Source organism: Perca flavescens, chromosome 17, assembly GCF_004354835.1.
Source record: "Perca flavescens isolate YP-PL-M2 chromosome 17, PFLA_1.0, whole genome shotgun sequence".
NCBI classification, from domain to species: domain Eukaryota; kingdom Metazoa; phylum Chordata; class Actinopteri; order Perciformes; family Percidae; genus Perca; species Perca flavescens.
The window spans coordinates 23941995-23969931 of NC_041347.1; the positions used below are offsets into that span (position 1 = coordinate 23941995).

Sequence of the window (27937 nt, forward strand, 5' to 3'; positions counted from 1 at the left end):
AGAATAAAGTCGAGGTCCACGCGCCAACTGTTTTACATATAGTACATGCTTTGAATCTCAAAACCAGACACATCATAAGCAAGGCCCTCATTAAATGATGAAATCATGCTGTTTAAACTTTGTCCTTGGCAGTGAGCACACATCAGCACAAAAAGGAATGGCGAAAAAAGGAAAACACGTCATAATTAATACAACAAACCCTTAGATGTAATCAGGCGCCGTTTTCATATTCTTCCTTTTAAACTCGCTACAAATGCATTAAAAGATCAAAGAACTCGCTTTCCTGTAATGGAAATTGAAATTATGTTCTTGTAGTTGCGTTTGAGTAATAATCTTTTTATGAAGTTCTCTGGAGTTTAACAAAGCAACAGATGGTTGAATGATTTACCAGACTGACCCATACTTTGTTGGCTGTGCCACTTAAATATCCATTTGATTCACCTGTAAAACAAAAACATCTGAATATGGACTATTTATGTATATTCCTATTCATCTCTTAGCTGTGGAGTCTCACCTGATTTATTTAAGACTGCAATTGTGACTCTTTGCAGCCAAGCAGAGAGATATTAAACCCAAACATTCATGGCTCATAACATATTTTAAACCCCTAATATTACCTTTTTATATAATTCCATGTATGAAATGGACGTAAATGATGATAGATAATCTGTCGTTCATTTGATTCTCTTTCAGTTTATCAGATATTTGTTAAGTCTATGAAATATCAAAAATAGTGACAAAATTGCCCATCACAACTTCCAAGGTGACATTTTACTGTCTTTTTTTGTCCAACGAGCAGTTTAAAGCCAAAGATATTCAGTTAAACTATTTAGATTTTTCTTACTATTTCTGCTTAAAAAAATACTGAAATGACTGAGCGATGAAATTGAGTCAGATTTTTTTACTACATTGTCTCATCAGCTTTAATACATTTTACAAAAAAATGCTTCAAGATGGCTGTATTCAAGAGTCCTAGACTAATATAAGTATTTTGTTAAAAGAAAATGTAAAAATTTTAAATTACTTCAGGAAACCTATTCATAGAGGCTGAATGCACACTAGCACCAGGAAATGACAGAAAATAGTTGGCTGTTACATTTGAGGAGCAGTACAGTTGGAGAGGAAAACAGTTTTGTGCTGCAGTTTATTCATGCGAGCTGCTGTCCTATTTTTTATCACTTGGTTAATATTGACTTTGCTCTACAGCAGCTGCTATTGAAATTGTATGGGTGCCGTTAGAAGCGTTGAAAGAAATGAGAGAGAGTGGATTTAAGGGGAATAAAACAGGAATGATTGTGGCTACATTGTATATTCTGAATGCCCTTGATCTACAAGATTAACCTGTGTGTGTGTGTGTGTGTGTGTGTGTGTGTGTGTGTGTGTGTGTGTGTGTGTGTGTGTGTGTGTGCGTGCGTGCGTGCGTGCGTGTGTGCAGGCATCAGCATGTGATTATGAACATCAGTTCCAATTTGTCTCCCTCTTTCAGCCTTGTTGTCTAATTGCCATGCCATCGGTGTGTCATTGAGGCTGCATTGTGTTCCTGTTTTGTCATCCTTATCTCAGTGATAATTGCCCCTGCCAAATAGAGGGGAATTAAGAAAAGAAATTGCTAATGACAAGACATCTAAGAAAAGGCATGTTCTCTCATTCCCTTTATCTGTTCTGTTCCCTCCCAGTCCCGTGTGCTATTGTGGTAATTACAGTCGATGCATAACAAGCTAGTTAAACAGACCATCTTTCTGTTCCTACAGTCAGAAAGCACAATACGCCAGAGTGCTCAGTTCAAACAGAAAAACCTACCCAGCTCCCTTTGTTATTCCACCCGTGCATTGACAACGGTAGCAGAGAGGAGGGAAGGAAAAAATCAATGCTGTCAAATGCGGAGATAGGAAAATGTCATTTTGACAAATGCAAGGCTTTGTGTACGCACAGATTGAATTTTGATGGATTTCTCCCCAGGCGAGGCCTCCTTTTCTTATTTATAGGCCTTCATATAAAAATGTTAAACAATGATGTTACAGAAAGCAAATACAAATGTCATTGGCACAAAAAATCACCCAATGAACTTGTGCTTCTTTGTTTGTGGGAAACATTTTCTTTCAAAGATAGACAGCCATTTGAAGCCTTTCTGAAAGCTTACATGGGTATTTTTAGAAAAATGTTACACAAGACTTGTATTTTGATATGGCCTGTCATGGGGTATTTGCATGTGGAAATCAATGCAAATGAATTTGCATTAGTTCAAACAGAAGTTTGAGCACATTGCCAAGCGTTTGATGCTTGTAATGGTTTTCATTCATACCTGCAGGCTGTGGCTGAGTGTGAACAAATCTCTTTGTCAGGATGAAGAATATGTTGTATTTTATCACATAGCAGTGATTGCACAAGTACTCAATATTCATTTGCATCCTTTCAGCTGAAGTGCGTCGTTGCTTTGTGTGGAAATGATAAAAAGCTGTTTTCATTTCGTCAGCCGAGAAATATGTAGTTACTATATTCCTGTAAGATGTTCAAATCAAAATAATTATGTCTGTCTGTCTGTCTGTCTTTATATATATCTACGTTACTCAAGTGCCACATCATAGTTGCACTACTGACATATCATTTTGTACTATACATTCTGCTTATCAACTTTGTTTATTAGGCACATACCACTCCCCCATTGGTTTATTGTCCTTCCTCTGAAAGGGGCCATTTTGCATAATGACTACTTTTACTTTTGATATTTAAGTACATTTTGCTGGTAATCCTTAAATTAAGGACGTTAACTTGTAATTTAGTTTTTTTTAACATTTTGATATCGCTGCTTTTACTTAAGTAAAGGCTCTAAATACTTCCTTCAGCACTGTATTTATCTTCCTCTCTCTGGTGTAATGACTGTATGTGACGTCATGTGTTTCAGCTCAGTTCCTAACTGCTTTGTTTGTCTTCTTTCTCCCACAGTCAACCTTTGGACTATGTTTCAAGCTGCTCAAAAACTAGGAGGATATGAGTTGGTAAGTATTCACATATGTGGTGATATATTTCTTCTCTTTCGTCAATGTCTCTTCCTTCTTCCTTCTATCACCCCCTCTTTCTGTTTCCCTTCTCTTGCTCTCTTTTTCTCTAGTATCTCCTCTTGCTGTCTCCTTACCCACCTCCCTTCTTTCTTCCCTGTCTTTTCTTTTTCTGCCCTCCTTTTGCCCCTTGAGGTCAGTCACTATTTTCCCAAGAAGAAAGTCTTGCTCAGAGCCACATTTAGCAAAAATGATGCCGTTGTTTCAAAACCCCCTTGGAGTGGAAAACACATGTTCCTCTGCTGTGCACTGGTCAGAAGGAAATTGGTCAAATCACTCATTTTTTCCCATGATGGAGATGAAGTGAAATGCACACATATACCCACAAATACTTCATGCGCACACATACACAACCAAAGTTAGTCAGAAATGAGTATGTATGAGGCAGAGGCATTTAACTTGGCAGCCCCACCTGCCGTTTATTCATTCACTATTCATGTGTAACGTGTTTCCAAAGTGAAGTCAATGTTTGATGTTAAGTCGTCAAGCGTGTTGCTCATGTCTGTTTCTTCATTAGCTAGCTGGTTTAATGCCATCCAAACAGACGGCCAGACCAGACCATAAACAGGATACAGCTCATATAATTGGGGCTCATATCCTTTTAAAACCCTCATATCTGCAGCTGATTATCTCACGTTTCATGTTGAGGCTTTGTTAGCTCTGTAGCAGCTTGGAGTTTTGTGTCGTAGCCCATCATCTGTTATGGCATAAGGGGTTATAGCAGGAACAACTGACTGCATGATGTTAACAGAGCTTATTATGTTAGAGAATTGAGTGTTGAGGATTCAATAACTGGAACATCATGACTCAGTAACTCCCCAAGACCTCAAAATGATGTCAACCACTTATGTTTTTCTCTTTGTTTTTTTTTTCTTTCTTTCTTCCTCTCATATTTTTTTCAATTTTCCTCACTCTACATTCGTTTCATTGTCATCCTTTTCCTTTCTTTCTTTTTCTCTTTTTCTCTTTGTCTTATCGCTTTGTCTTCTCATCCGTCCCTCCAGATCACAGTCCGCAGACAGTGGAAGCATGTATATGATGAATTAGGTGGGAACCCCAGCAGCACAAGTGCCGCCACGTGTACACGGAGACACTACGAGAGGTGAGTTATCATCCTCGGCAGTCATATATGACACATTATACATGCACACATGGAACAGTTTGCATCGCCTGAAGTGAATAAACTCCCTCACAGCTGCATCAAATATGATTTCACAATGCTTTATTCATAACATCAGGACACTACAAGACAGAAATTGATCTTATTCAGGGGAAGTCAATGCAGTTACACATACAGTATGTGGAGAATATTCTCATCGTTAGGGCATGCAGTACTAATAGGATTAAGAAATGCTTTCCTTATGGACCTAAATCAATTCATGATGAGATGAGATTCAGTTATTTTCTTAGGATTAATTGATTAGTTGTGTAGCACTATGGAACCAATTATGCCATAAACTCCACCCATGCTGCTTTACAAGCAGGCTAAAGAAGATTTAAAAGCTCAAAAAGGACTGCAAAGTTTTGAATTATTAAGTGACCTACATGGATGCACATATATACAGTAATTACTCGTTCCACTATATATGCATTCTAAGTACACAGAACTGCAAGATAAAATGAAAGCACCGGTTTAATGTATTCATCTAATCGTTCAGTCAGATACTGCAGCATTTTGAACCTCCACATTTTAATCACTCAGATGGTATTACCAAACCAAAGCAAGCATATGAATATGATCCTGTGGGAGCTGTGAGGGTATTATGCAGGGCTGCTTGCACACACACACACACACACACACACACACGCACACACACACACACACACATGCACACACTCCAACTTTCCCAAGGTTAAAAAAACAACAAATACGATCTTCCCAACAAGAGATAAGCAGTTGCTTATGAGGCGGGTCATTCCTCCAGGCCGGCGACCCTCTCCACATCCCTCCGGCTGGTGGAGTTTCATGCATCAGCAGAGCTCAGGCACACGCACACACACACACACACACACACACACACACACACACACACACACACCTGTCAGTAATACAGCAATATGCCATGAGGGAGCTGGGCAACTTCGTATTGTGTCAAGATTGCATGCTGTAAGCGAATTTGCAAGCACAGGCAGTGGCGACAGGAGAGGCTTTTCCAGGAAATCTGTGAAACCATATGTGTGAGAGTGCATTGTTCAGTGTGTTGTATTTGTAGACAAGTTGACAATGTGCCTCTAAATGTTTGGCTGAGGGAGCTTTCAGTGTTTACGCTGAATTCATACTTGTTCCTCACTGCCTCAACCAGGGATATGTTTTAGAGGAGGAGGTCCTTATTTATAATAATTCATATGCCTTTCAAAAACTAGAATATGCCTTTGATCCTTGTTCGGTGAAATCAGTATGATGTGTCTCTGCCAAGAAATGACTTTGAATCCAGATGTGAAAAGCTATATTGTTCATCAGTTTATAAGGTGTAAATAGGGTCGTACAGTAGGAAGTAGGCGGGGTGGACAAAACGGTGTGGGAAGTGCTGAGGTGTGACTGCTTGCTGCGCTGGCCTTTCCTTCTCCAGCCACCGAGAAGCAGCTGAGAGAAAATAATGCTGAATCAATACAAAGCAATAATATCCACACACTGCAGTGAATATCAGGCTGACAGAGAGAGAAGGTGTAAGAGGGAGGGGTGGAGGTGATGGGGCATGTGTGTGTGTGTGTGTGTGTGTGTGAGAGAGAGAGAGAGAGAGAGAAAGCGAGAGAGAGATCAGCTGAAGCTGAGCAAGTTTCCATTCAGGGGAATCATTTTAGCTGAGGCTCTGTGTTTGGGCTGCTTGGAGGGCAATTAGCTTCATTGTATTAACTCAGCAAACACGGCCATTCTCTCCGCATGATGAATGAGGCTGTTTGTGGGCTCGCTGAAGTGTGTGTTTGTTCCCCAGAGGCATCTTTGTTTCCACCTTTAATCATTAGTCAATGTGCTACAGAAATATAATTCACAGAGAAGAATGTACAGAGTACAAACTGAAACAACACTTATGTTTTCCTTTTCTCTCAGAAGAATCACTTCTGATTTGTCTCAGTGGGCCAAAGTACAGAGCAGGAAATGTAAAGTCTCAAGCTAGTAGGAAGAAAGGAAACAATAGTTCAGGACATAATTCATTTAAATTAAGTGTATATATTCTTGGCTGTCATTGTGTTATTTGGGTTAAAGACTGAATATCCACAAGCATTCAGCTCTCATTTTAAATTATACACATTTATCCCTTTACAGCCCTAATGGTAAAATCATATGAAATGGTTTCCTAGGAGATGTTATTGTGAAAGATGGAGCCAGGGGCATAATCACTATATTCATGCTGGCCAGGAGCAGGTGGGAAACACTGGTAGTAATGGAGTTACATGGCTGGAATTGAACAGGAGATAACCTCAGCTAATTGTAATTTTCAAAGTTACCGTTTTTTAGTCGCTGAGTGCCGTTCATTAGTGCGCAGGGAAAAATCAATTCAGAAATGTCCAAGCCAAGGTCTGCTGCTGCAGCTACAGGGAAGCTTTAATGATATTTATTTAAACCGTTTCCCGAGATTAGCTGTCAGGGCCCAGCGCTCTGAATTAAAAATGAGGTCATGAAAAAGATGGCATCAATAACCTTGAAATAGACTGCCTTTTGCTTCTGTGCTGTGCCATTTTCTCTGTACCCCCCCACCACCCCTCCCTCTCTCACTCCCTGCCTTGCACTTCATGCTGTTTCCTTCATTATACAGGTCAGCGCCTTTTAACAGCTCCTACATATTTAATCTTCTTGGTTTCCTACGTGATCTCTTGTTACAGAAACATCACATTTCACTATCTCTGTTCATTTCTGCCTGTTACAGATTTTAATACCTCACCATGCCTTGGCACTCTAATGTAATTGCACAACGGGGTTGGTATTGGGGTGGGAGGGGTTTTTGGAGGGGGGGTATCCATGGCAACAGAGAAGCAATTTAGAATAATTTGCTATTTAAAAACTCTGAGGTTTTGGGCAATAGCAGAGAGCGCAGATGAGGGTTTTTGGATTAGATCATTTCATCTTTAAAGTATTAGATGTTTGCCAGATGTACTGTACATGGAGTCTAAGGCCTGTAAAATCAGCTCAAATGCAGAATGCAGATATGTGTTTCTTTTAAAACAGATGCATGCCGACTTGATGTTTTATTGATTTAGCCTTTTATTTATTCATTCCTCCTGGTATCAATGTTCCGTTGCATTCACTAAAGCTGCTCTCCAGCTATAAAAATACATGTGTTGCTAATAATTATTAAGAAACCTTGAGCCAGTCATCACACTGAGAATTATAATAGAAGTTCAAATTTGGGGAATAAAAAGGAGACAGGAGATTTTAAATCTTCAGTATCTTGCCCTCGTCAGCATCTCTCTGCATTGTCCTTGCTGTATTGCAGATACATCAAATGTGGCGCATTATACCAGCTTGCCTTGTCTAATACTGTAGCTCAAACTCAGATGTCAATTACTTTAACGTTTCTTGTTCTAAAGCAGAGGGATTACCATTAGAGGTGGTGGGGAGGGAGTATCACCTTCATGTCCTCCCTGCTTTTCATTCCCAAACCTAAGAGAAGCAGGGAGAGAGACAAAAACAGTGACAGATATTAATGAACGAGCAAAACTGATTCAGTATTATGAAATAAGGAGCGAGAAAATGCAGAGAAGTGGCAGTATTAGAACCTGGTTTCATATTGTCTGTCAGCATTCCTTAACACTATAAACAATGTCTTAACATGTTGTCCGCATCAAAAGCATAGTCAAATTCTTTGAATATGCATGACTCTCCCACTGAATCTGGACTTCAGATTCAGTGGGAATGCAGCCAAAGAGCTGCATGTTCTTTACACCAAAATAGCAGGCAGCTATTTTAACCTCTCAGAGCTAGATGGTTTCCAGAAGACAAAATGCTTCATCGAGCATTCAGTGATAAAAACTAATTTTTTTGCAGACATAACAAATCAAAATATTGGATGATTTCTTTATGCGTGAAATTTAATCAAAAGGTCCAAGGTTTCCCTAGTGGCACTGAGAAATCACAAATTACGCCACTGACGTGTTACAGGCAATCGACTGTACGAGAATCTATTCAAGCCTACTGAGATTAATAGTTCAGTGTAGCCAATTAAATTAATGACATTCTTGCCGAGATTTCAGTCCACTTTTGGGCAGCAAGAGGGAACATATGCTGGATATTTTTGGATACTAATACTTGAGTGTGTCTTTATGCAGAATAGCACACATTTATTTTGAACAGTTAGCACTCTTGGCTCACACACCTGCTATGGCGAACATTTACTGCAAGCTGCAGCAGCAGCAGCAGCTAATGAGAGCAAACCCCGGGGGAACAGTAGAGGTCATTTTAAATCTGGTATTTTCAGACTTGACAAAGGACTTAAGTTTTTCATACATTCCTGTGCTGCCCTCCTGTTTTAACTGCATGAATGAGGGTCACCTCAAGTGGTTTGGCTTCGAGACAAAAGAGGGGCTTTGAGGCATGAATCCAAAGCAGAGGGAGCTGCTACAATGTCTGTTTATCCCTCTGCTGGCATCTTGTCTCTCTCTTTCTCCACAGCAGTAGTTGTTTTCTCATTGCTGTGATGATGCTTAATCACTGCATTTAGATTCAATAAAGTTTTTATTTTATCTTTTTTATGTTATTCTCTTTTCCTTGTTGACTTGTAAAAGTAAGTCATTTCCGTTCCTCCAAATCTTTCTACAGCCTCCAGGACTTGTCCACCAGCTCTTTGAATAGTTTATTTTCCTTTTTTTTTTTTTTTTTTTTTTTTTTTACGCACGAAGCTCTTGTGATCTTAACACAACACCAGTTAAAATTAATTTCAGCATGGATGGGAGGGAAACTGTTGAAATGGAACAGCCCGCAGGCTTTTTCTCACTTATATGGTGACTTAGGCATTTCTAGCACAAGGCTGGTTCCTGTAACACAAAACTCAGATGAGAGCAGCACATTGCTGGTAAAGTCACCTTGTTTTTGCCAAGTTGTGTTTTTGGGGGGGAGGTGCTTTGTGAGCAATCCATTATTTCAAAGGCACAAACATGCTTAGTTGACAGTTGTGGTTTGATGTGGTGCTTTTACACTGATATTGAACTTCAGAAAGATCACACAGATATGATCCATTATATATATTTATATATATAGTTGTATATAATATGTATTAAGCAATATCGTTTAACTTAATTACTTCTTCTATCTGTGCCTATTCAACGTTTATTCTCCTCACTACATATTTTACTTGCTTGTTATCAACATGTAAAACGGCTGCTTAAACAAAAGCTGGGTGATAAATTGGCATGAGAGGAAGTTAAGTATTTATTGACCTCATAAAAATGTTGCCTCTCCTGCCTTAATGAAATTCCTTCCTGGAATCTCTCAGTGCAGCATACGCCCCCTAGTGGTTCTAAATATTAACTACACCTGGCTTTCTTTCAACTAATGCAGTGGCTGCCAAGCTCAACCCTTCCTTGGAGGAAATTGCTACTTATATAAGTGCTATTGTATTATGAGTGCTATATTACATGATCATGACTAAGTTATATATACACTTCTTGAAATTACTCCAGTCTTTCACACTGAGGGCTCTATTATCATTTTACACTTTTTCAAACATGGTGTTAAGAATGGAGGGGGGGGATGTGCCCTGTAGCTTGAACCTTATTTGCTTATTTAGCTTATTCTGCCATTTTTGGAATTGACAGACCTACTTATAGAAATAACGTTAATTATAATGTTAATGTTTTTATGAGCTACAGTTTTGGTAAATCAGCTTATATTTATTAAGCGTAACAAAGTTTGTTTCTTGACCAACAAAGCATCTTAGCCTTTCCATTTGGAACTATTTAAGGCTCCAGTAATTTCCCGGGCTCAGCTCTTACATTATCCGGGCCTGTGACACACAACCCCCACCCCATATTGACATTCCATAAAGTTGACCCAGGTCAAGGCAGCCGTCGTCTTTCCCACAGATCATTGTGATAGTCAATAGTGCACCCTGGTATACTGTATATAATATAAATATAAACTGTATATGCCACTTTTGTAGCCCTTTGATCACTAATAGGACAGCTGGACATTGGTGCATAATGAACACACATTTACAAGCCTGAAGAAATCCAATCCACAGTTTTATAACGGTGAAACATTTAATGTACCTGCCCTTTCTGTGCTATAATGCCTAATTATAGAAAGCCTGAGAACCACTTCCCTGTTTGTTATAAATTACCAATGCTGCTGTTTTAAAGATTACATGTTTTTATCTCCGTTTTCGAGGATTCTTCGTTCCTTCATTCAGAATAATTTTTGCTCTTCATTAACATGCCATTATCCCCTCTTTCACTCCCTCTGTTTCTTTTTCCTTTTGCTCTTTTTTCCCTCCCTTCTTCTCTTTCACAACCCTTTTGCTCTCTGTCTTTCCAATAAGTCACATTTAATAGTACATTTCCTTTCTTGGCCTGGGGCCTGGTGCCAGACCAGCTGTATGAAATGTAGTTTCACTGCTTTCCCTGCCAGCACTTTTGTTCAGAGGAAAAATAACAAAAAATCCCACAGAGCCTCTTGAACTCTCTGAGGCTTTTTTTCTTCCTTTTGAAGAGGAGGCGAAACAGCTCTTGATTCATTGTTTGTTTTACCGCCATGTCCCTTAAAAGGAATACTGCAACCGTCTCTTGTCGTTACACGAGAAGACCTTATTTTTTTCTCATGACTGAGAAAGTCATGTTTCTGTCTGTCTTTTATGGATTGTTATTGTTAAAAACCTGACAGAGGAGCTGGAGAGATTTTCAGAGGAGCCTGTTGAAGTTTGGAGGGTTGTAGTTTTACAGTTGTCTTGGTTTCCTCTTCCACAACGTTTCTTATTTCTGGTCTAGTGCCAATTTCCATATTCTTTTCTAAGCAATAAAAGTCAAGAAAAGTTTCCCTGGTTTCTTCATGTCATTATTTTACTCATGGGTATTGTTATGTTATCCAGATCTTAATGTTCCCATTAGTTATGACATCAGAAATGGAAAATTGACATGGGAAGTATTCAGAAGAGAAATATCAAAAGTCAAAAATAGTTTCATGTTTTTTCTACAGGATGATCCTTGTCACTTAGTATAGACTTAATTAAGTTGGAGCATATGCAGCTATGATGCATTTAATCATGTCAAATGGACAATGTGTTAACACTACAGCGTACTGTTACCAGCAGATATATTTTATTACTGTAGCCACTGTAAGGGCTTCTGTGATTAATCATATTTGTATATTAAATTAGATATTATATGCTATGAGGTTCCTTTAAACCATTTGATTCAAATTCTTCCAGGCATGTTTCGCCTTTTCATTCCCAACCACATTAGCTTTACACACACACACACACACACACACACACACACACCTATTCTTTCCTCCCAAGGTTTAACTAATATCAAATGTGATCTGTCTCAGCAGGAAATGACTGGTTACTCTCTCACACACACACACACACACACACACACACCCACACACACACACTGAGCACCCATCTGAACCTGGATTTCCCCTAACCTAGATTAATAACAATAGGATTGTTAATGCTTGCCACATATTAAAACAAGGCGGTTTTAAAGCAAGATATTTGATGCTCTGCATGCCTGTGGCAAAGCTGCAGCTCATTCTGTTTTTGGTATTACCAAACCAAAGACTTATGTGGTTTGTTGTAGTTTTTAGTTTTTTAGTATGGACACCAAAAAAAGAAAGGTGGTTTGCTTAGAATATGCAACTCCACGTTAGGTGTGCAAATATATAGTTTTGTGTATTTTTTTTAATTGCTGTTTGATTAAAAATATTTTTTGTTTGTGTGATGAACCAAAACATAGACTAGTAATAGTAGTAGACATAACATGATCATACCACAAACTCATCTGCATTTCTTTGCCTGCATTCTTCCTCAGGCTCCTCCTTCCCTATGAGAGGCATGTTAAAGGCGAGCATGACAAACCCCTCCCCTTGACCAAACCCAAGAAGCAGGAGGGCAGCCAAGAGAAGGCTTCAGGAGCCAAAGCCAAAGGAGTCGGGGCCAAGAAATTCAAAGGCCCCAACAATCCCAAGCTGGGGAGTAAAAAGGACAGAGAGGAGACGGTGAAAGGCCAAGAACAATCACAGGTCAGTCACAGACTTCTCCCAACGGCTGCCGCATCAGGATTCCTTCTCACTCAAAATTCAATTTAATTTTAATCTCCCTGTGCTTTATCATCAATGCTTCACCCTCTGCTCTGAATTCATGTTGTCTTTGACATTGCCAAATAATATATTTTAAGAAAATATAGGAGTGTCTTATTTCTTCTTATTTCTTTTCTTAACAACTATCATTTATCTGCATGCAGGACTCCGATGGGAAAGAGGAGAATCATGAGCTGTCCACAGCCATTAAACAGGAGGTATCTCTGAGAGATGAACCCATTGTAATAGAGGAGGAAGAGTTACATCTTACCCTAAAGAAAGAGGAGTCCTTGGCAGTGGAGCAGCCATCTTTGCTCTGCCCCAAAGAGCCAGACTGCAGAGCCCCACATGCTGGTCTACCCCTCTACACAGGGCCCGGTCCCCAGCCTGAATGGAGGCAAATCAGCGAGGCCCTCCAAGCAAAACTCTCCTCTGAACAGCAAACTGAAGGGCATTTCATTCCTAAAAACCCCTTCCTGCCTTACCGTTGGGATCAGAACAAATCTGCTGGACATGTTGCTCTGCCCGAGCCCTCCTCCAGGGTCAAAGACTCCATAGAAGGTCATGGTGGGAGAGTGGGGAAAGTCTTACCAATGTGTAAGCAGGCAGACATGCAGTGTATAGACTTGAGCACAGAATCCTTCACAGAGAAAGAAGACTATGGGATCATTAAGAAGGAGTCCATTCAGGGCCCCACGCAGACGGCTGCCTACTGCAAAGCCAGCCAGGGGGTCATGTCTCCTTTAGCCAAAAAGAAGCTCCTCTCTCAAGTGTGTGAATCCAACCCTTTCTCCTTTACTTCTCCTTCTCTTCAGCCTCCACCTCCCACAGCGACTTCCTCTCTCCCTGTCATAGCAGTGGCTGACAGGGAGAAGGAGAAGAGAAAGGGTGAGGAGGAGGTGGTAGGACAGGGGCACGAGTGTGTGTCAGACAACATCCCAGAGGTAGCGCCCATATTCAGGCCATCAGTCATCCAGCATGCCCAGAGCAGCAAACCTCACCAACAAACCGCCAGTGGCCCATCAGAGAGGAGCGCTGCTGGGGAGCTCTCAGAGACTTACCGCTGCCGGACGAGCCATCACCTCCAGCCTCAAGTCAATCCACCGTGGCAGCCCTATCTCCCCCGAACCCTTGCCCAGGATGGTGCGGAAAAAGGCGGGGAGACGCTACTCCAGGGCCCAGCTGCTCAGACCCGGAGCTACACAGGTGACTGCTACTCCTCCCCTCACCTCCACAGTCTGTACAGGCAAACTGAGAACTGCCTGAGCCAGGAGAGGATGGTCGGCTTCCCTAACGGAGATCAAAGAGAGCGCTACACAAGGGACCATGAAGGCAGCCATGGCTTTGTCTGTAGCGGCCTGGAACAGGAGGGCTTGGCCTACAGATCTCACTACAGTGACAGGACTCAAATACACCGAGAGAGGAGAGAGGCAGACGATGAGCCCAGGGACTTTACAATCTCTAAACCTCTCTCTCAGAGGGTCTCCTCCTTCTCCAAGCCCTCTTTCTGCAGTCTCCCATATCCCATCATGCACCAGGGTTTGGATTCCCACCCTAAGGCGTGCAGAGTTCCTCCTATGACCATCTCTCCCCCCAAACAGAGCCCTGCAGAGTTATCCCAGCCATTTCCCAGCCCAAAAGCTTCAAAAGATTCGTCCCTCACCAGCCCAATTCGACCCAGTAAGCGAAGCCTCGTGGAAGCCGATAGCGAGGAAGTCCCAGAAAGGAAAGTCCGTGTGGTGACACCAATCCACCCTGCTGGCGCAATTCGACGCAGCGACCCAGAAGAGCTAAAACCAGCTGAGCCGGCCCACGGCGTTCACCTCAACAACCATCTTCCTGAGGGCCACCCAACAACTACCTACCCCCCACACCACGCCTCACCCCTCTACACTGCCATGTACCCACCCGGCAGCCTGGTCTCCCCAGGAGACGGGCTCCAGCAGCACCCGGGTCTGCAGTACCTGAAGAGCCAGTCAGCAGTGTCTCCCCTCATGCCCCCGTTAGCCTTTCACTCCATGATGTTCCACAGGCAGCTGCTGGCCAGCCCCAGCCCACACCCCTTCTACAGGCACCCGGGCGGGGCAGCACTGTACGGGGACCTGCTGCACCACCTGTACCCTCTCTCCACCCTCCCACCACCTCAGCTGTCCTCGGTACACCCCAGCACCAGACTGTGAGGGAGAGAGGAGGATTATATTTCTCCCTCTCCTTCTTTATCCTTAGAAACTTTTTCAGCTTCTCTTTGTTTTTCGGTCTCTCTTGCTCGGGGATTGTGGCTCAGTCGAAAATAAACACTGAAAAAAACTTTGGCTTTGACTGATAAACTCATCATTTAGGCAGACTGAAAATTCCATTTTCTTTTTTATTTGTGTATGCATTTGTTTATATACTTTGCACTGTTCTTTATTTTTATCACCACTTACTGTATCTTTTTGTTGTTGTTGTTGTTGTTGTTGTTGTTGTTGTATCCTTATTTGCACAATGCTCCTGTGTATGTGCTCACAAATCAGTTTGCCGCTCTCAGTCACCATGAGTCAGGTTGTTGCTCTGAATGTGTGAAAAGTGGAGGGCAACAGGGAAAAGCCATTTGTTTACTGCGTCTGAGGGCTAAACTTTTTTGCTTAAAAACACTACAAGTAACATGACAATGTTTATGAAATTCTTTGTTTAACTAGAGGTGCGTTCACCATCGCAAACAATGTTTTTCACAGCTGTTTAGTGCATTATTACACTTTAGGCAGCCAGTGGTGTTGGATCTGTTTACATGTCTCCACGCTGAAAGCTGTTGCCAGTTTGTGCCACAGTAAATTCACCTGGACTCCTTGGCATGGACATTAACACTTACTGCGGTGCTGAATAACATGAAAGTGTTTTATCATAACATACAGAGGTGCTGTGTATAACATGTACTGTTGACTCACGTTTTACTCAGTTCAGGTTTTGATTTGTTAAATATTTCAGTCCAGATCATAAGCAACATAAGCAGTTGTCATGTTCAATCTGTTGACGAATCACAAATGTTTTTTAGTTAGTTAATGAAAAGCCGTTTTAATTTTTACTTTCTAAATTGAAAGTAATTTGATCCCAAAACCCCTTGTGATGAGTAGACTGTAGCATCTTGGTTTTTTTTTTCTGTAGGACCAGCATAATGAAGCAGCCGTCTGCTGTGGAATGCTCACCACAAGAACTCAGCATTTCATCTTTTTGTTCTTGACTTGAAAAGCTTTTTTTTTTTTTTTTTTTTTTTTTTGGTGAACAGACTCTTTTTATTCAACATGCTGAAAAGACTCACTGTATGATTTGTTAGGAATGTTGTCACTTAAGATATTATTGCTTTGCAAATATCTGTGCCTTTCGCAGTCTTGGATTAGAGTTAGCACTACAGTTGTTAAGGTCTATCTTCTGTAGCAGGGTAGAAATATCAATATTACTGTCACTCTTGTCTGAAATGCAGCACACAGACACTCATACAAAAAATGATATGGCACACCTGGCTTTCAGACACCAGACTTGATAGGTAAGGCACAAAATATAAAGTTTTTTTTAAATAATTTAAACAGTTATGCTTTAACCTGATGGTTAGTAGTTGTACTTAAATGACTATTTACTTAGCTTAACCGTGTCAGGCAGTCAATTATAGAAGAACCTGAAAAGATTTACTGATAGTTGATATTGACACAGGTCTGGTGTCTGTCATCCGCAGGGCATGTGTGCTCTATGCGTTTTCTAGCAGTGATGAAAAGGTACCAGACTCCATAAAGTATGCCAACCATGCTCCATAGCTTGAGGTGGAAAGACCAACACCTGCTCTGGCTTTTACAACCACTATAATTACAATCCAGGATAGTTGAAATTCACAGTCAAACATGTCTGGTGTTTCAAAAGAAGAAGAAAAAAAGCTGTAAACGTTTATATGTAAGGTTTTACTGAATACTTAGATAAAGACATACATTTCTGATTAAGTACTGTACATTGCTATGTGTAGGTAAAACTGGCATTAGTGCTGGCTCCTGTACAGAACATTCATACGGGATCAATTCATGACAACCCCTCTCTGTTGTCTTATTTTCTGTGTAAATAGCACTGTAGATAGTACCGCGTGGTTGTTATCATATAAACTGTTATAATCTGTAAATAGTATAAAAACAGTATAAAGGTCGGTTACACAATCTAGCTGTGTCCTTGTTTGCTCTGTTTCAAGGTCCCCATGATCATGTTAGATTACAACAAACACTACAGTTTAAGAATTAGGATAGTTTTTATTTGTTGCCGTTTCACTTTTTTCATGTTGTTTCCATGTGCATCCTGAAAGTGTTTTTGATACAGTAGCCATCTGTTTACCAATCACCCAGCTGGCGAGCAAGACAAAAAAATAAAGACATTTTGTATATGACCTTCTGTATATTTAATTAAAATATTTTATCTATACATGTTTCCTCAGTTGTGTTCTTTAACTGGACTGCAGATAAATAGCGAGGGCTGAATAAACTGATAATAAACGCAGTGTACTTATGTCAATGTAATGTTCTTTTTTTCCTGAGTAAATGCAGTGTGAATTGGGTTTTATTATTGTAATACCATTATCTGGCTATGAGATTCCATCTGCTTTAATCTTCACAACAGGCTTCCTCTGGGCTCACAGCCAGAGAAGCCTCTCCAGTATTTGCTGCAGTAGAAATGTGCCAGTACATGCATCTCTATGGGATGTGCTGGGCAGCAATAAAAGCTATGCTTTGACTTTTATTGCCACCCCCTGGTAAACCTTTACCATGAAAAATATTCAGTAATACTTCCAAGCTCAGCAAAAATAAAGCAGCCTCACCAGGGTAGAATGTAGGCCGTTTTATTGCAGATCAGCAATAATAAAAACTACAGTTAGCTTCCAAGAAAACAGAGTGAGTAGGAAATTACACTGAGAAACAAAAAAAAAAAATTTTTTAGATTGCACTATACACAAATTATTTTGCACTAGGACAAGATTAATGTATCCCTACTTACACGTACATAAACACAGTGCCACTTAAAGTCTAAATATATGCTGTAAGTTATATTGAGATAACATGGCAGTATTATACTATAAAAATGATTTACAGAACATTTTAATCAAAGACAATACAAAAAACTACAAATTATTACTGCCATGTGTAATTAATAACAGAAAAGATATGAGACATATTTTATAAACATTGTAAATTAATAGGAATTTGGCTCATTAGTTTGGCTCTGATAAAAATGTTCAGTCCTTGTTTAGTCATATAGTATAGCAGTTGTACATTTCTCCCTCAGGCTTAATATTGACAGAGGTAACATTTCCTGCTTTTACCAGGGCTGCACGGTTAATCTGAAATACTTTACAGAAATGTTACCTTTTACCATAACGGTCAGTTAACATTGGCATGTAATTTAATGTTCTTTATTCTCTAGCATGCTGAGTCTAACTGAAAATGGCCAAGAGGTTGATGGATGATGCAGAAAGTGCAATATAATTATTCTGATGATTTTAGCCATTATCATGAAGTCCAAGGTGTAACCACAAAAATGAATAAGGTTTGACCCTTGAAACTTCCCTTGTTTTTCCAGATATATACAGTACATCAATATATATATATTGGCAATACACACTGGCATTGTGAGCACACTGCTAATATTGAGCAGCATCCTCTTTTGTACAATCCATTCTCGCTTCTCTCAAGGTTTTAAACTAAATCCTCCTGTAATCCGCCTCACCCCAAATCTCCATCTTCCCCTCTTGATTAAACAGAATTATAGAGGGTGAGGGAAAAACAATGGGATTGTAGCTTTAACCATACTGCTTTCTCTGGCCAGGCAATTTCAGAAAAAGTAGCTAAACCTAATGTTTTGTACACTGTGTAATTACAGTATGAAGACCATTCTTCAACACGTGACTGTTAAGTGGTTGAAATATTTAGGGGCTGGCAGTATTGGATATGGTCAAAACCCTAACACAAGAGCATTCATTATTTGAGCCACTCAAAAGACTCATTCATTCGATTATGTTCATAGCATTTATAGGCTGCAGTGTTAAATTAATGTTGGACATACAGTACTGTGTAGCCACTGAAAACCAAGGTCACTCCATTATTAAGACCTCTGGGAAATGGAGAAGTCACATTAGTGCTTGCAATTGCTCCTAAAATCCTGTTCCCTTAAAATCAGCTATAGTGGTCATAAAGTTGTCACAGTAAGTGGAATAAGTCAATAGTTCCAAAAGGAATGACTCGTTCACAGTCGGCCAATGGATCAATTCCAATTTGAGTGCTTTTGCAAAGGCTCTTTCTTCATTCCATGTGCCAGTGGCAGAGTTGAGAAATAAGCCTTTTCATTTTAGTGGAATAGATGATGGCAGTGTTCAAGCCAACATACAGCTTTCAATTTCATCCATGGGCTAGCTGCACATGAAAGAATTTATAAATGGAGAGTGGAGCTGGAAATGTATCAATACAATATTGGTATTGTGATATGAGCTGTCAACTGGGATTTGGGTCGTCACGATGGACATTGTGAAGTTTGTTTTTTTAAGAGACCAGGTCACCCACACATCCTTTAGGTTAAAGAAATAGGTCAACATTTTGGGAAAAAATATGAGAAGATCGATACCACTCTCTTATCGATCAGCTCAATAAGAAGGTAGCCGGTTAGCTTAGCTCAGCATAAAGACTGAAAGCAGGGGGGAAAACGCTAGCCTGGCTCTGTCCAAATGAGAAAACAAAGTATTCCAACCAGGACCTTTAAAAAGGTCACCAATTAATATGTTATCTTGTTTATTTATTCTGTACAAAAACCAAAGCATAAAAAAATAAATAAAAAAAACCTGCAAATTTACGGAAAGTTATGTGCCTATTTCTTGGCTAGGAGACTTATTGTCAAAAATGAGATACAACGTGTTAATAAGTGAGCTTTAGCAGTGCTGGCAGGCAGATTCTGTTACCTTTGGAAAGAGCCAATTTACCCAGTTTCCAGGTAATCTAAGATAACCGTCTTCTGGCTCCAGCTTCATATTCAGTGTACAGATATGAGAGTGGTATTGATCTTTTTATGTAACTAGGCAAGAAAGCATACTGTATAAGCACATATCCCAAAAGTTTGAACTATTCCTTTAAATGTTGGATCACACCAACAGCCATGCCCAATATATCACATTTTTGCTACTGAGGTGCAGTCAAATATATATGCGATATCTGATTTTATAAACGTTAAAGATCTCAGTTGAAAGGTTCTTACTAATGTTGTAGTTAGGGGTATTAGTGGTAACTAGGTAGGATTAATTAGTTGAATCCAGTTGTTGTCAAAGGTCCAGGTCACAGGGCTTTGAGGTTCATCCTCTCTCTGAAAGACTTCCTCAGTTTGCTCCTTGGTGCAGGAACAGGACCAGGACCGTGACTTGGTCTGAGGAAGCCATGTTCACCTGTGGCTTCAGGGAGCTGGGTGGGGTGTGTCTGGTACTCCAGCTGCTGGAGAGGAGGCGGAGGCTGACTTTGTGGTTGTATATCGAGGACGCCCAGTGGAGCGTTTTTCCGGCTGAGGGCTCCAGCTCCCCCAGCGTTGCTCCGCTGGAGCTGCTGGATGATGGCAGAGAATTTGGCATCCAGAGATGGTCTGCCAGTTTTGGATCTTGTGGCCGGGCGGGAAGTGCAATTGCCGGAGTTCTCCTTCTCCTGGTGTGAGGGAGGAGGGGTAGGAGGATGACGAAGAGAAGCAGGAAGGGGAGGTCTGGCAGGGCGGCTGGGAGGAGCATAAGGCTCTCGGTCAGAGGGAGGGGGTGGGGCACGGCGCTTCTTGTTGCTAATGGATGTAGAGCTGGTGTTGGGATTGGGGCTTGAACAAGGGGTGGAGGTTTTGCTCTGGGACAGAATACCCTTCTGCACTACCATTGAATGGGACCCGTCAAACAGGGTGGACCAATTCGGCGCTTCCTTCTCCTCTTCACGACCAATAAGAAAGTGGCCATCTGTCTCCTCTATCTTGTTGTGGATCATGTCTGTGATGCTTTCAAACTTGCCAGGTGAATTTATGCCTGCATGTCAAAACAACAAGGGCAAGCATTAAAGTCAAATAGCAATGTGGCAAATGTTATATTGGTATTTTTTCAGATATTTGATTATAATGGTATTGCTAAAATGGAGAAAATATAATAACATTTCACAAAGAACACATAAGCACACATTACAATATTCTAATTTCCATGTAAAAGGATTTTATTTACATGCGTCACCACTGAAATTAAAACTATTATGCGTGGCTGAAAAATATATTTATTTAATTGAGGGGTCCCATTTGTTTTGAGCACTTGCCTCCTATCTTCTATAAATAGATAGAATATACAAATACAAATCTTGTAAAACAGTCAGCCAATTATCAACCTCTGTCTCACTTCACCCACTCGCTCCAATTATTCTACTCACTGAGGTCATTGTAAACAGAGTCAGGCTGCTTGGTGAGGAAGAGTGAAGGTTTCCGTGGTGACACGACCTCGATCTTCATTAGCTGGTTGCAGCAGTGCAGCCACTGGCCTGGTTGTAAACAAGGAGAGGCATGAGAGACACAGATAAAAAGGTTATACTGTCTTTTCTTGTCTCTTCTTTTTTATTTCCCCACCCCTAGTTTGTTTACACAGAAACAAACTCACTCTGATCATAGAGGTGCTGGTGGAGGGCATCCAGCCAGTCCTCCAGCTCCTCGCTGGTTTCTGTGGTGAAGACGATAGTCTCAGACCCCTCCGGTGAAGGGTTGATGATGGACAGACTTCTGGATTTCTGGCCTGCTGACTCCTTCTCCATCACACGGATCCGGGTGTCCTGCAGAAACAACACAGATGACTTATCCTTAGCTGAAAATGAGCTCCACGGCCTACGAATGAGAGAGTGCTATTTGAGATATTGAACTAAAAAGTGCATCGCTGATATTACAGAAAGAAATGAATTCAGCAGCAAAATGCCAAAGATGCAAGCAGGATCTCAGTGAGTAATGAGGCATTTTGTATTTTGGTTATTCTTGAAATGTTAGGGAAGACTCTAAAGTGATATTTAAATCAATTATAATGAATGTGATGTTCATATTTAATTCAAAATGCCACTAAACAGACAGCGCAATTAAAACAGAAACAAGGGTAACAACAATAGCTATTCCTTGTGTTATTAACATTTTCACTTTTCTGCCTTTACATTTATCTAATAAATAAATAATTTACACAGAAACATCAGTGTAACGTCTTCCAGTACTGCGTGTTTTATTATGTTGCCCTGCAGTAAAATGCCAATACTTTTGTATAAATAAGCAACAATAGAACTGAGCATGAAATACAGATGGAATGTAAAGGTTGGGATTCTGTCTTACCTTGTTCATGGGTACGTTGAGAGCAGGCTGCACTTTAGCATCAATTTCTTCCGGGGTGAAGTAACAGGACAATAAGCCAGAACTCAGCACACAGTAAAGACTGCAGCAGCGGTACAACCCCTCCACACTTTGCTAAAATTCACCAGAAAAAACAAAATCTTAAAATTAAAAAAATAACTGAAGTTTTTAACTCAGGAACCAGCTATCGAGCTAATGCTAATGATAACACCAGTCGACGCACCTTCTGGCTCAGGTAGCCAGTCATCATGCTCTGTGTCATGCAGGCAGGCTGGGCCACCAACCGGCAGCAGAGGTTGCCATAAAGCGGAAGCCAGGATGACCACTCAGCTGTGGGGATAAAGAGCAGCAGAGGCAATACAATCTACATATGTTAATCTTTGTAAAACTACTGGATGCTTTATGTAAAGATAAAAAGGTATGAATCACATAAACTTCTTTTTTTGTTTTTTGTTACACATCAAACACAGCTGATGTATGTTCCTGTCACATAGCTTCTTGTCATATGAGCATTTAACAATAACTCATAACATACACTGTGGATCTGAACGCTAATGTAGCATGTTGCAAACTTATCCCAAAAGTTTACTCCTGAAATTAGAGCTAGATATCAAAAACCTGCCTGAGCACCCACTTTCTTATCCATGTTATTACTCACACAAAGGAAGGAAAAGCAATCCAAGGTGAACTTCAAACATGTTATTTTGTTTAATTTTTGATTAAAATTGTAATGGTGTAAATATAATGTATTATTGCCACGCTACTGATTCAAATCAGAGAGTAAAAAGCATAATCCCTTTACATCCCCAGATATTAAATTTCTTACCGTCTTGGAGGACAATGAGGGAGTGAGACTGAAAGCTGCCTTCAGCCTCAGGCAGACACAGTGTAGTGTAGGCCAGCAGGCTGTACTTGGCTCCACTGTTACAGGTAGAAGCACACACAAACACACAGTTTAGCATACTTTCAAGTTTACTGCATTGACTTATTTATTTGACTCCTTGGCTTCCCAGGTTTAACTATAAAAGATTTGTGATTAACTCTAACCTGAACCATAAATAATAATAAATGTACATCAATAGAACGACTAACCCTTAACCCCAACATGTGCACATATTTTGCTTTGTGTAAATTATCTCATCTACAGGCCTAATGATCCCAATGTTTCTTCTCCTACTGAACAGGTGGTATGTATCACTTACAGATGTTCAGTTTAGAGATTCACTTGATGCTCCAAATGCTGTTAAGCATGCTTTCCCTCTCAAACAGAAATAAAATGCAGGTGGGAACATTAAAAGCGTGTACTTTTTTATTTCAATAAAATAGTTACATTTATTGGCACAAAAAAAAAAAATCTATGAATGTCCAAAGTATTCAGAACCCCAAATATTGGTTTAAGTCGGTGTGATTTGTTTACAAACCGGATGCGTGAGCCTGCAGCTACACCTTCTGTTTCAGTAACAAGCCATAATCGGCTGTGTTCCCGACTGCAAAAACCTTAAATCGTGAGCCAAGAGTCTGTAAAGAGTTTTATGGGATAGCACAATACATACAAGGGTATAGGGTTGTACTGCAGGAAGGTGTCAGGGTCTGGACTGTCCAGCAGAGGGCATAGGTTCTTCCCAGCGGTCTTTCCAAAGGAGTTGCGGAGCTTCTTGGCCAGTTTCTTTGGTGTATTTACCATTGTGAGCTCTTCCTCCAGGGCACAGCTCCACAACTCCACCTTCAGCTCAAATTGAGGAACTGCTTCTTTACTATGAGAGGACAGAGACACTTTAGTTAGAGCATAAACATTAAATGTATATAAACCATGTTAGATCCAGATTAAACAAACAATTTAGAACCAAAGACTAAAGTTTCATAAATAATACATTTGTACAGCAATTGTGACCAGTAACATCCTAAAAAATATGTCAATGTATGTTCTGCTATTCATAATACTAAATAAAGAACACATTTCCAGCAACATATTCTTAATATAACGCCACAATACAGATTTGTTTCCACCACTGTAGAGCAGCACTAAAATTGCATATTGGACATGTACAATAAATACTTACAAGATGGTGACTCCCTCAAAGCAGATGTCAGTGACTGATCTGTCCACCACCACCATCTCTGTGTCAAACACCTCTGAGCCAATCTGCATCAGACAGAACAAGGCCACTCGACGGGAGCCTAATAAACACAAGGGATCACAGTATGGGTTTTTACGGCTAGAATTTCACAAAATAACCGGAGGCAAAGCTAAACAGAAGGCATGAATGTTAGAAAAACAAGGACAAACTTACTCCCTCTGTTGTTAAAGTAGGCTGAATCCCTCCACATCAAAGGAATGCGCAGCCCTAAATCAGCAGAGAAAAGTTAATTAACAAAGAAACACTGTTTTCAATTTGTAAAATGCTCTGTATTCATTTTGTAAAAAGTAAGTTACTACAACTATTAAAAGTAAGAGTGGATGTCATTCTACACTGACACTCAGTGCTGAATTATTCTGGACAAAGGGGAGCAATATTACCAGACATTGCAATTGTTCCATAACAGGGCACACGGTCATCTGAAAATCTGAAATCAAATTTTGAATTTAGCATTACAATTGATCACAATAATCAGTACATGAAATTCACAGCAACAAACCAGCACTTCCAATTTAAAACCCTCTTTTCAAACCCCACTTAGGCCTGTCTTAAAGGGAAATTTCACCGATTAGCATTAAGCTTTGTATCAGTAGAACCCCGGTAGTATTTTTGAATGACCATGCTTCCCTCCCTCATGTCCCCCTGAGAGGGGAGATCTCTGTATTGAGGTTCTGGAATAAAACCTCAGATGACGCAAAATGATGATTTTTGTGTCATCTGAGGCTTTTTTGCCCAGAGGCAAAAGACTAAACCAATCGTGCTTGCAAGTGTCCGCTCATTAAACAAACTGGACTACATCCAACTTCAACGAAACTCGCAACGCAAGTTCAGAGACGGCTGTGCTGTGTTTTTGTTGTTGTGGAAATATTGCTGTGGACAATCCAGCCTGCTGTCACCGGGTAAGACTACTAGTGGAGGTGGGCTGGGTTACCCCGGACTGCCTGTTGCAGAAATGGGGTGATTTGTATCCAACTAACTGCTAACTGCTGGTGGAGTTTGTGACTGTAAAATGCCGACAATTCTAGCTACATCCCACGCAAATGTACGGCTGTGTTTATACTCGATGTTTATACCACAGCCCACCAAGATGTTTTAAATGTGTAACACCACTTGAGCCACGGTGAAACGTTTTTTCGTGTATATGGTTGAAATGACAATAAAACACACTTGTTGAGTTAATTGTCTCACTGTCTGTCTGTAAAGGGCAGGCGTGGCTTGGGAGTGGCCTCATACAGCAGCAAAGCAAGTGCATTCTGGGATTTGGTGTCTTTCATCCATATGAGCCAAAAACACATTTTCTGTCTTATCTTGGCCTAGAAGGCACCAATTTCAATTTTTTTTTCACATTTCTACGACATAAGTGACCCAATTTAAAGATATATTCAGCTTTCCAGCTGTGAAATTTCCCTTTAAGTCATTGCTTCATTTTGCCAGCTGATCTACTACATCTTTTGATGTGTGCTGAAATTGCACGTCAGTGATTGCAACTGTGCAACTTTTTTATTATTATTATTATTATTTTTTTAGGCATTTTAAGGCCTTTATTTAACAGGACAGCATAAGACGTGAAAGGGGAGAGAGAGGGGGGAATGACATACAGCAAAAAGCCGCAGGTCGGAGTCGAATTCGGGCCCGCTGCGTTGAGGAGTAATATGGGCGCCCACTCTACCAACTGAGCTATCCGGGCGCCCCAACTTAAAAACTTTTACAAGACACTTTCAACACCTGAGAACACAGTAAGCACTCAATTCCTTACCTCATTACATTTCCCATCATGTCCTGCTCCTCTTTCTTCTTCTGCTGCTGTGTGAGATAAGCCTTGATCCTGGCGTTACAGGTCAGCAGGTTCTTGGAGGCGTTAAGAACCTGTTCTCTCTTACTGCAGGCGAGCAGCAGCTTGTAGGCACCCTCCCGCATTCTCATCTCAAAGTCAAGCTTTTCTTGCATGTTAGTATTCTTCTCGGCCAGAACATAGAAAGGAGAACGTTCAAAATGACCAAATAGATCCATTTCAAAACACATACTTGTGTTAGTCCATTTTCGATCAAGCCACACCACAATTAACTAGACAATGATACAATGACTCTTTTCATCATTCAAGAGCAACTTTTTGTGGCAGAGTGTGAGCTGAATGATGCGTAAGGAGGGGGAGAGGAGTGGTTATGAATAGCACTAATCAGTTGGTTTCATGATAACCAACATACCATATAAACTAGATGGTAGGACAATGACAGTGAGTGCATGGCTTAATGTAGATTATATTCATTTTGGATGGCGATGACTCAGTATGGAAATATATGGATGGCATGCTGCAAAGAACAAGTGAACAGTGGCAGGAAAAATGTATCCGGTTAGTTGCTAACATAGTTGTGCCCTAAATGAAAAATGATTTTGTCTGAAAACAATCTGGTCTGAAAACATCTTATAGTAAATTCAAAATACAATCTTTTCAATTTGTTATGAATATTTGGTCTTGGAGGGTTATATTAATAGTCAAGTGAAGTTCAGAGGTAACGTCACATGCAGTTTTCTTAGGGATACAAACATCACCATTCTCCATATTACAAACTAATATAACGTTATGCACCTGTAGCTTCTTAGAAAGATGTTGTATGTACACCAGGTTGATATGATCTACTATCTGCAGAGTGTCATTCAGAAGACTTGGACATCGTCTCATGCTTTTGGTCTGAAACTGGATTTGTTTGAGCGTTGTTAGAGCAAAGAGAAGAGCATTGTTTCTGCAAATGCTTAGCAACATTCAACAATGGAGAGAGAACACGGCTCTGGTTTCAGGGAACTGAATGAGGTTAAAAGGAGCAACTCTCGAAACGTTATTGGATAACTGGACCATCCAGCTAGCTCTGTCCAAGGGAACTGAATGCTACACAATAAGTTATTTGAGCTCAGCCTTACCGAAAAAGCTAGCTAGCTAGCTGTTATAGAAGTTGCATCATAGTGGTTATTGCACTATGGACCCCCTAAGTCGTCAACTGAAATGTCATTATGGTTCAGTGTTGACGGCAAAACACACAAGACCACTCTGTAACGTTAATCCATTTGCCCTTATTTTATACAGTGTATGCTTTGTCCATACCTCAGTTTGGAGGAATAATGTACTCTGTCGTATTTTCTTCCGTTTAATCTCCATAGCCACCGCGGAACCGTCCGATAAAAACGACCTGGAAGTCCCGTTTCGCTTGGAAGTTTGAACACCTCGCGGGTCGTCCATATTGTCTGTCCATTCGCTAGCAACAACTCCAACTGCCACCGCCCCTCCAACGGATAGGGTGGTTCGATTTGTGACACATCATCTGCCGCAATGTCGATATTGTCAGGTAAATACACAAGTAAGCATCTTCATATATCTTTAATACAAATGATTAAACTATTAGGATTAGGAAACTATAGAAAAGTGTGAAATGTAATGCATATGAAAAATCATGTTAACGTTACACGAACCAATGGTTTTTAGTTTAGACTAAAATGATAATTAAGGACATATTATAAGAACCAATCTTAAAACAGACACAAAACAGGTAAAGGCAAATGCAACCGTGCTGAAAAAGCCAACAATTGCTAAAATTAGAAAATGTGCACAGGGTCTATGGGGTTCCATTTGTATGGGGTTCCATTGGAACCCCATAGGAAACCCGCCCACCCGGTTCTGGCTGGCTTCTGGTCGAGTTGGAAGCATCCACGGTTGGAAGTGTAGACGCAGGCGCTGATGAAAATGAACTGTGGCAGACTGTCAAGCTAGCCAAAGACAAAACCCCAAACTCCGAAAATTGCAATATCTGCTTTCAAAATATTGTTTGTTTTTGTTTAAAATGAGATGGATCTAATCCTATGGTCTCTGTGCACACTGCACAGTCAGTTACTTTGCCATATGTAGGGCGTTTTTTTTTTGCCATGCGCTAATTAAGTCTGTAGGTTGTATTTCATCCTGTACATTTTATTATAACAGGAACTTTGCTGCTGCAGCTGATTTATTATCTATCATGATCATGTTAGTTGAGAACCACAGTTTTCTTTTTTATTTAATTTATTGTGAAAAAGACATTTTAGGTGACAATGTACTTTTACTAAAGCTACATTTACAACATATTTTCTCTTGAGCCAGTTTACCTTAGGTT

General features: G+C 40.4%; 3 protein-coding genes across 10 annotated transcripts in view; 2 read left to right on the forward strand and 1 right to left on the reverse strand.

Moving 5' to 3' along the window:
- The window catches only part of arid5b (AT-rich interaction domain 5B), a 71552-nt gene extending 56017 nt beyond the window's left edge, over nucleotides 1-15535 (forward strand). Inside the window, exons 7-10 of the mRNA XM_028603738.1 lie at nucleotides 2944-2996; nucleotides 4061-4158; nucleotides 12021-12231; nucleotides 12453-15535. Of these exons, the coding sequence (XP_028459539.1) occupies nucleotides 2944-2996; nucleotides 4061-4158; nucleotides 12021-12231; nucleotides 12453-14468 (2378 nt within the window). The 3' untranslated portion in view covers nucleotides 14469-15535. The remainder of the gene's footprint in view (nucleotides 1-2943; nucleotides 2997-4060; nucleotides 4159-12020; nucleotides 12232-12452) is intronic.
- Nucleotides 15536-17150: 1615 nt separating this feature from the next.
- On the reverse strand, nucleotides 17151-27116 carry rtkn2 (rhotekin 2). The gene is made up of 12 exons (XM_028602674.1): nucleotides 26899-27116; nucleotides 25558-25757; nucleotides 24182-24228; nucleotides 23955-24008; nucleotides 23724-23841; nucleotides 23217-23417; nucleotides 22490-22584; nucleotides 21887-21993; nucleotides 21646-21777; nucleotides 20939-21107; nucleotides 20715-20822; nucleotides 17151-20326 (listed from the first exon to the last, which is right to left on the reverse strand). Exons 1-12 carry the CDS (start codon nucleotides 27031-27033, stop codon nucleotides 19611-19613), a joined length of 2082 nt encoding a protein of 693 aa, XP_028458475.1. The 5' UTR covers nucleotides 27034-27116; the 3' UTR covers nucleotides 17151-19610.
- cep170aa (centrosomal protein 170Aa) overlaps nucleotides 27064-27937 on the forward strand; it is a 49601-nt gene continuing 48727 nt past the window's right edge. For 4 of the 8 annotated variants that reach the window (XM_028602664.1, XM_028602669.1, XM_028602666.1 and 1 more), the window contains exon 1: nucleotides 27064-27139. The gene's annotated coding sequence lies outside the window, so the exon portion shown is untranslated. The remainder of the gene's footprint in view (nucleotides 27140-27937) is intronic. The other 4 variants (XM_028602667.1, XM_028602665.1, XM_028602673.1 and 1 more) reach the window with 1 other exon arrangement.

Bases quoted from the DNA above. Each gene is read 5' to 3' on its own strand.
- rtkn2 (XM_028602674.1), bottom strand. From the start codon at position 27,033: ATGGACGACCCGCGAGGTGTTCAAACTTCCAAGCGAAACGGGACTTCC. The intron at 25,758-26,898 runs GTATGGACAAAG...CTGGCCGAGAAG, and splicing joins CATTATTCCTCCAAACTGAG to AATACTAACATGCAAGAAAA. The intron at 20,327-20,714 runs GTGAGTAGAATA...TTTGACATGCAG, and splicing joins CTCTGTTTACAATGACCTCA to GCATAAATTCACCTGGCAAG.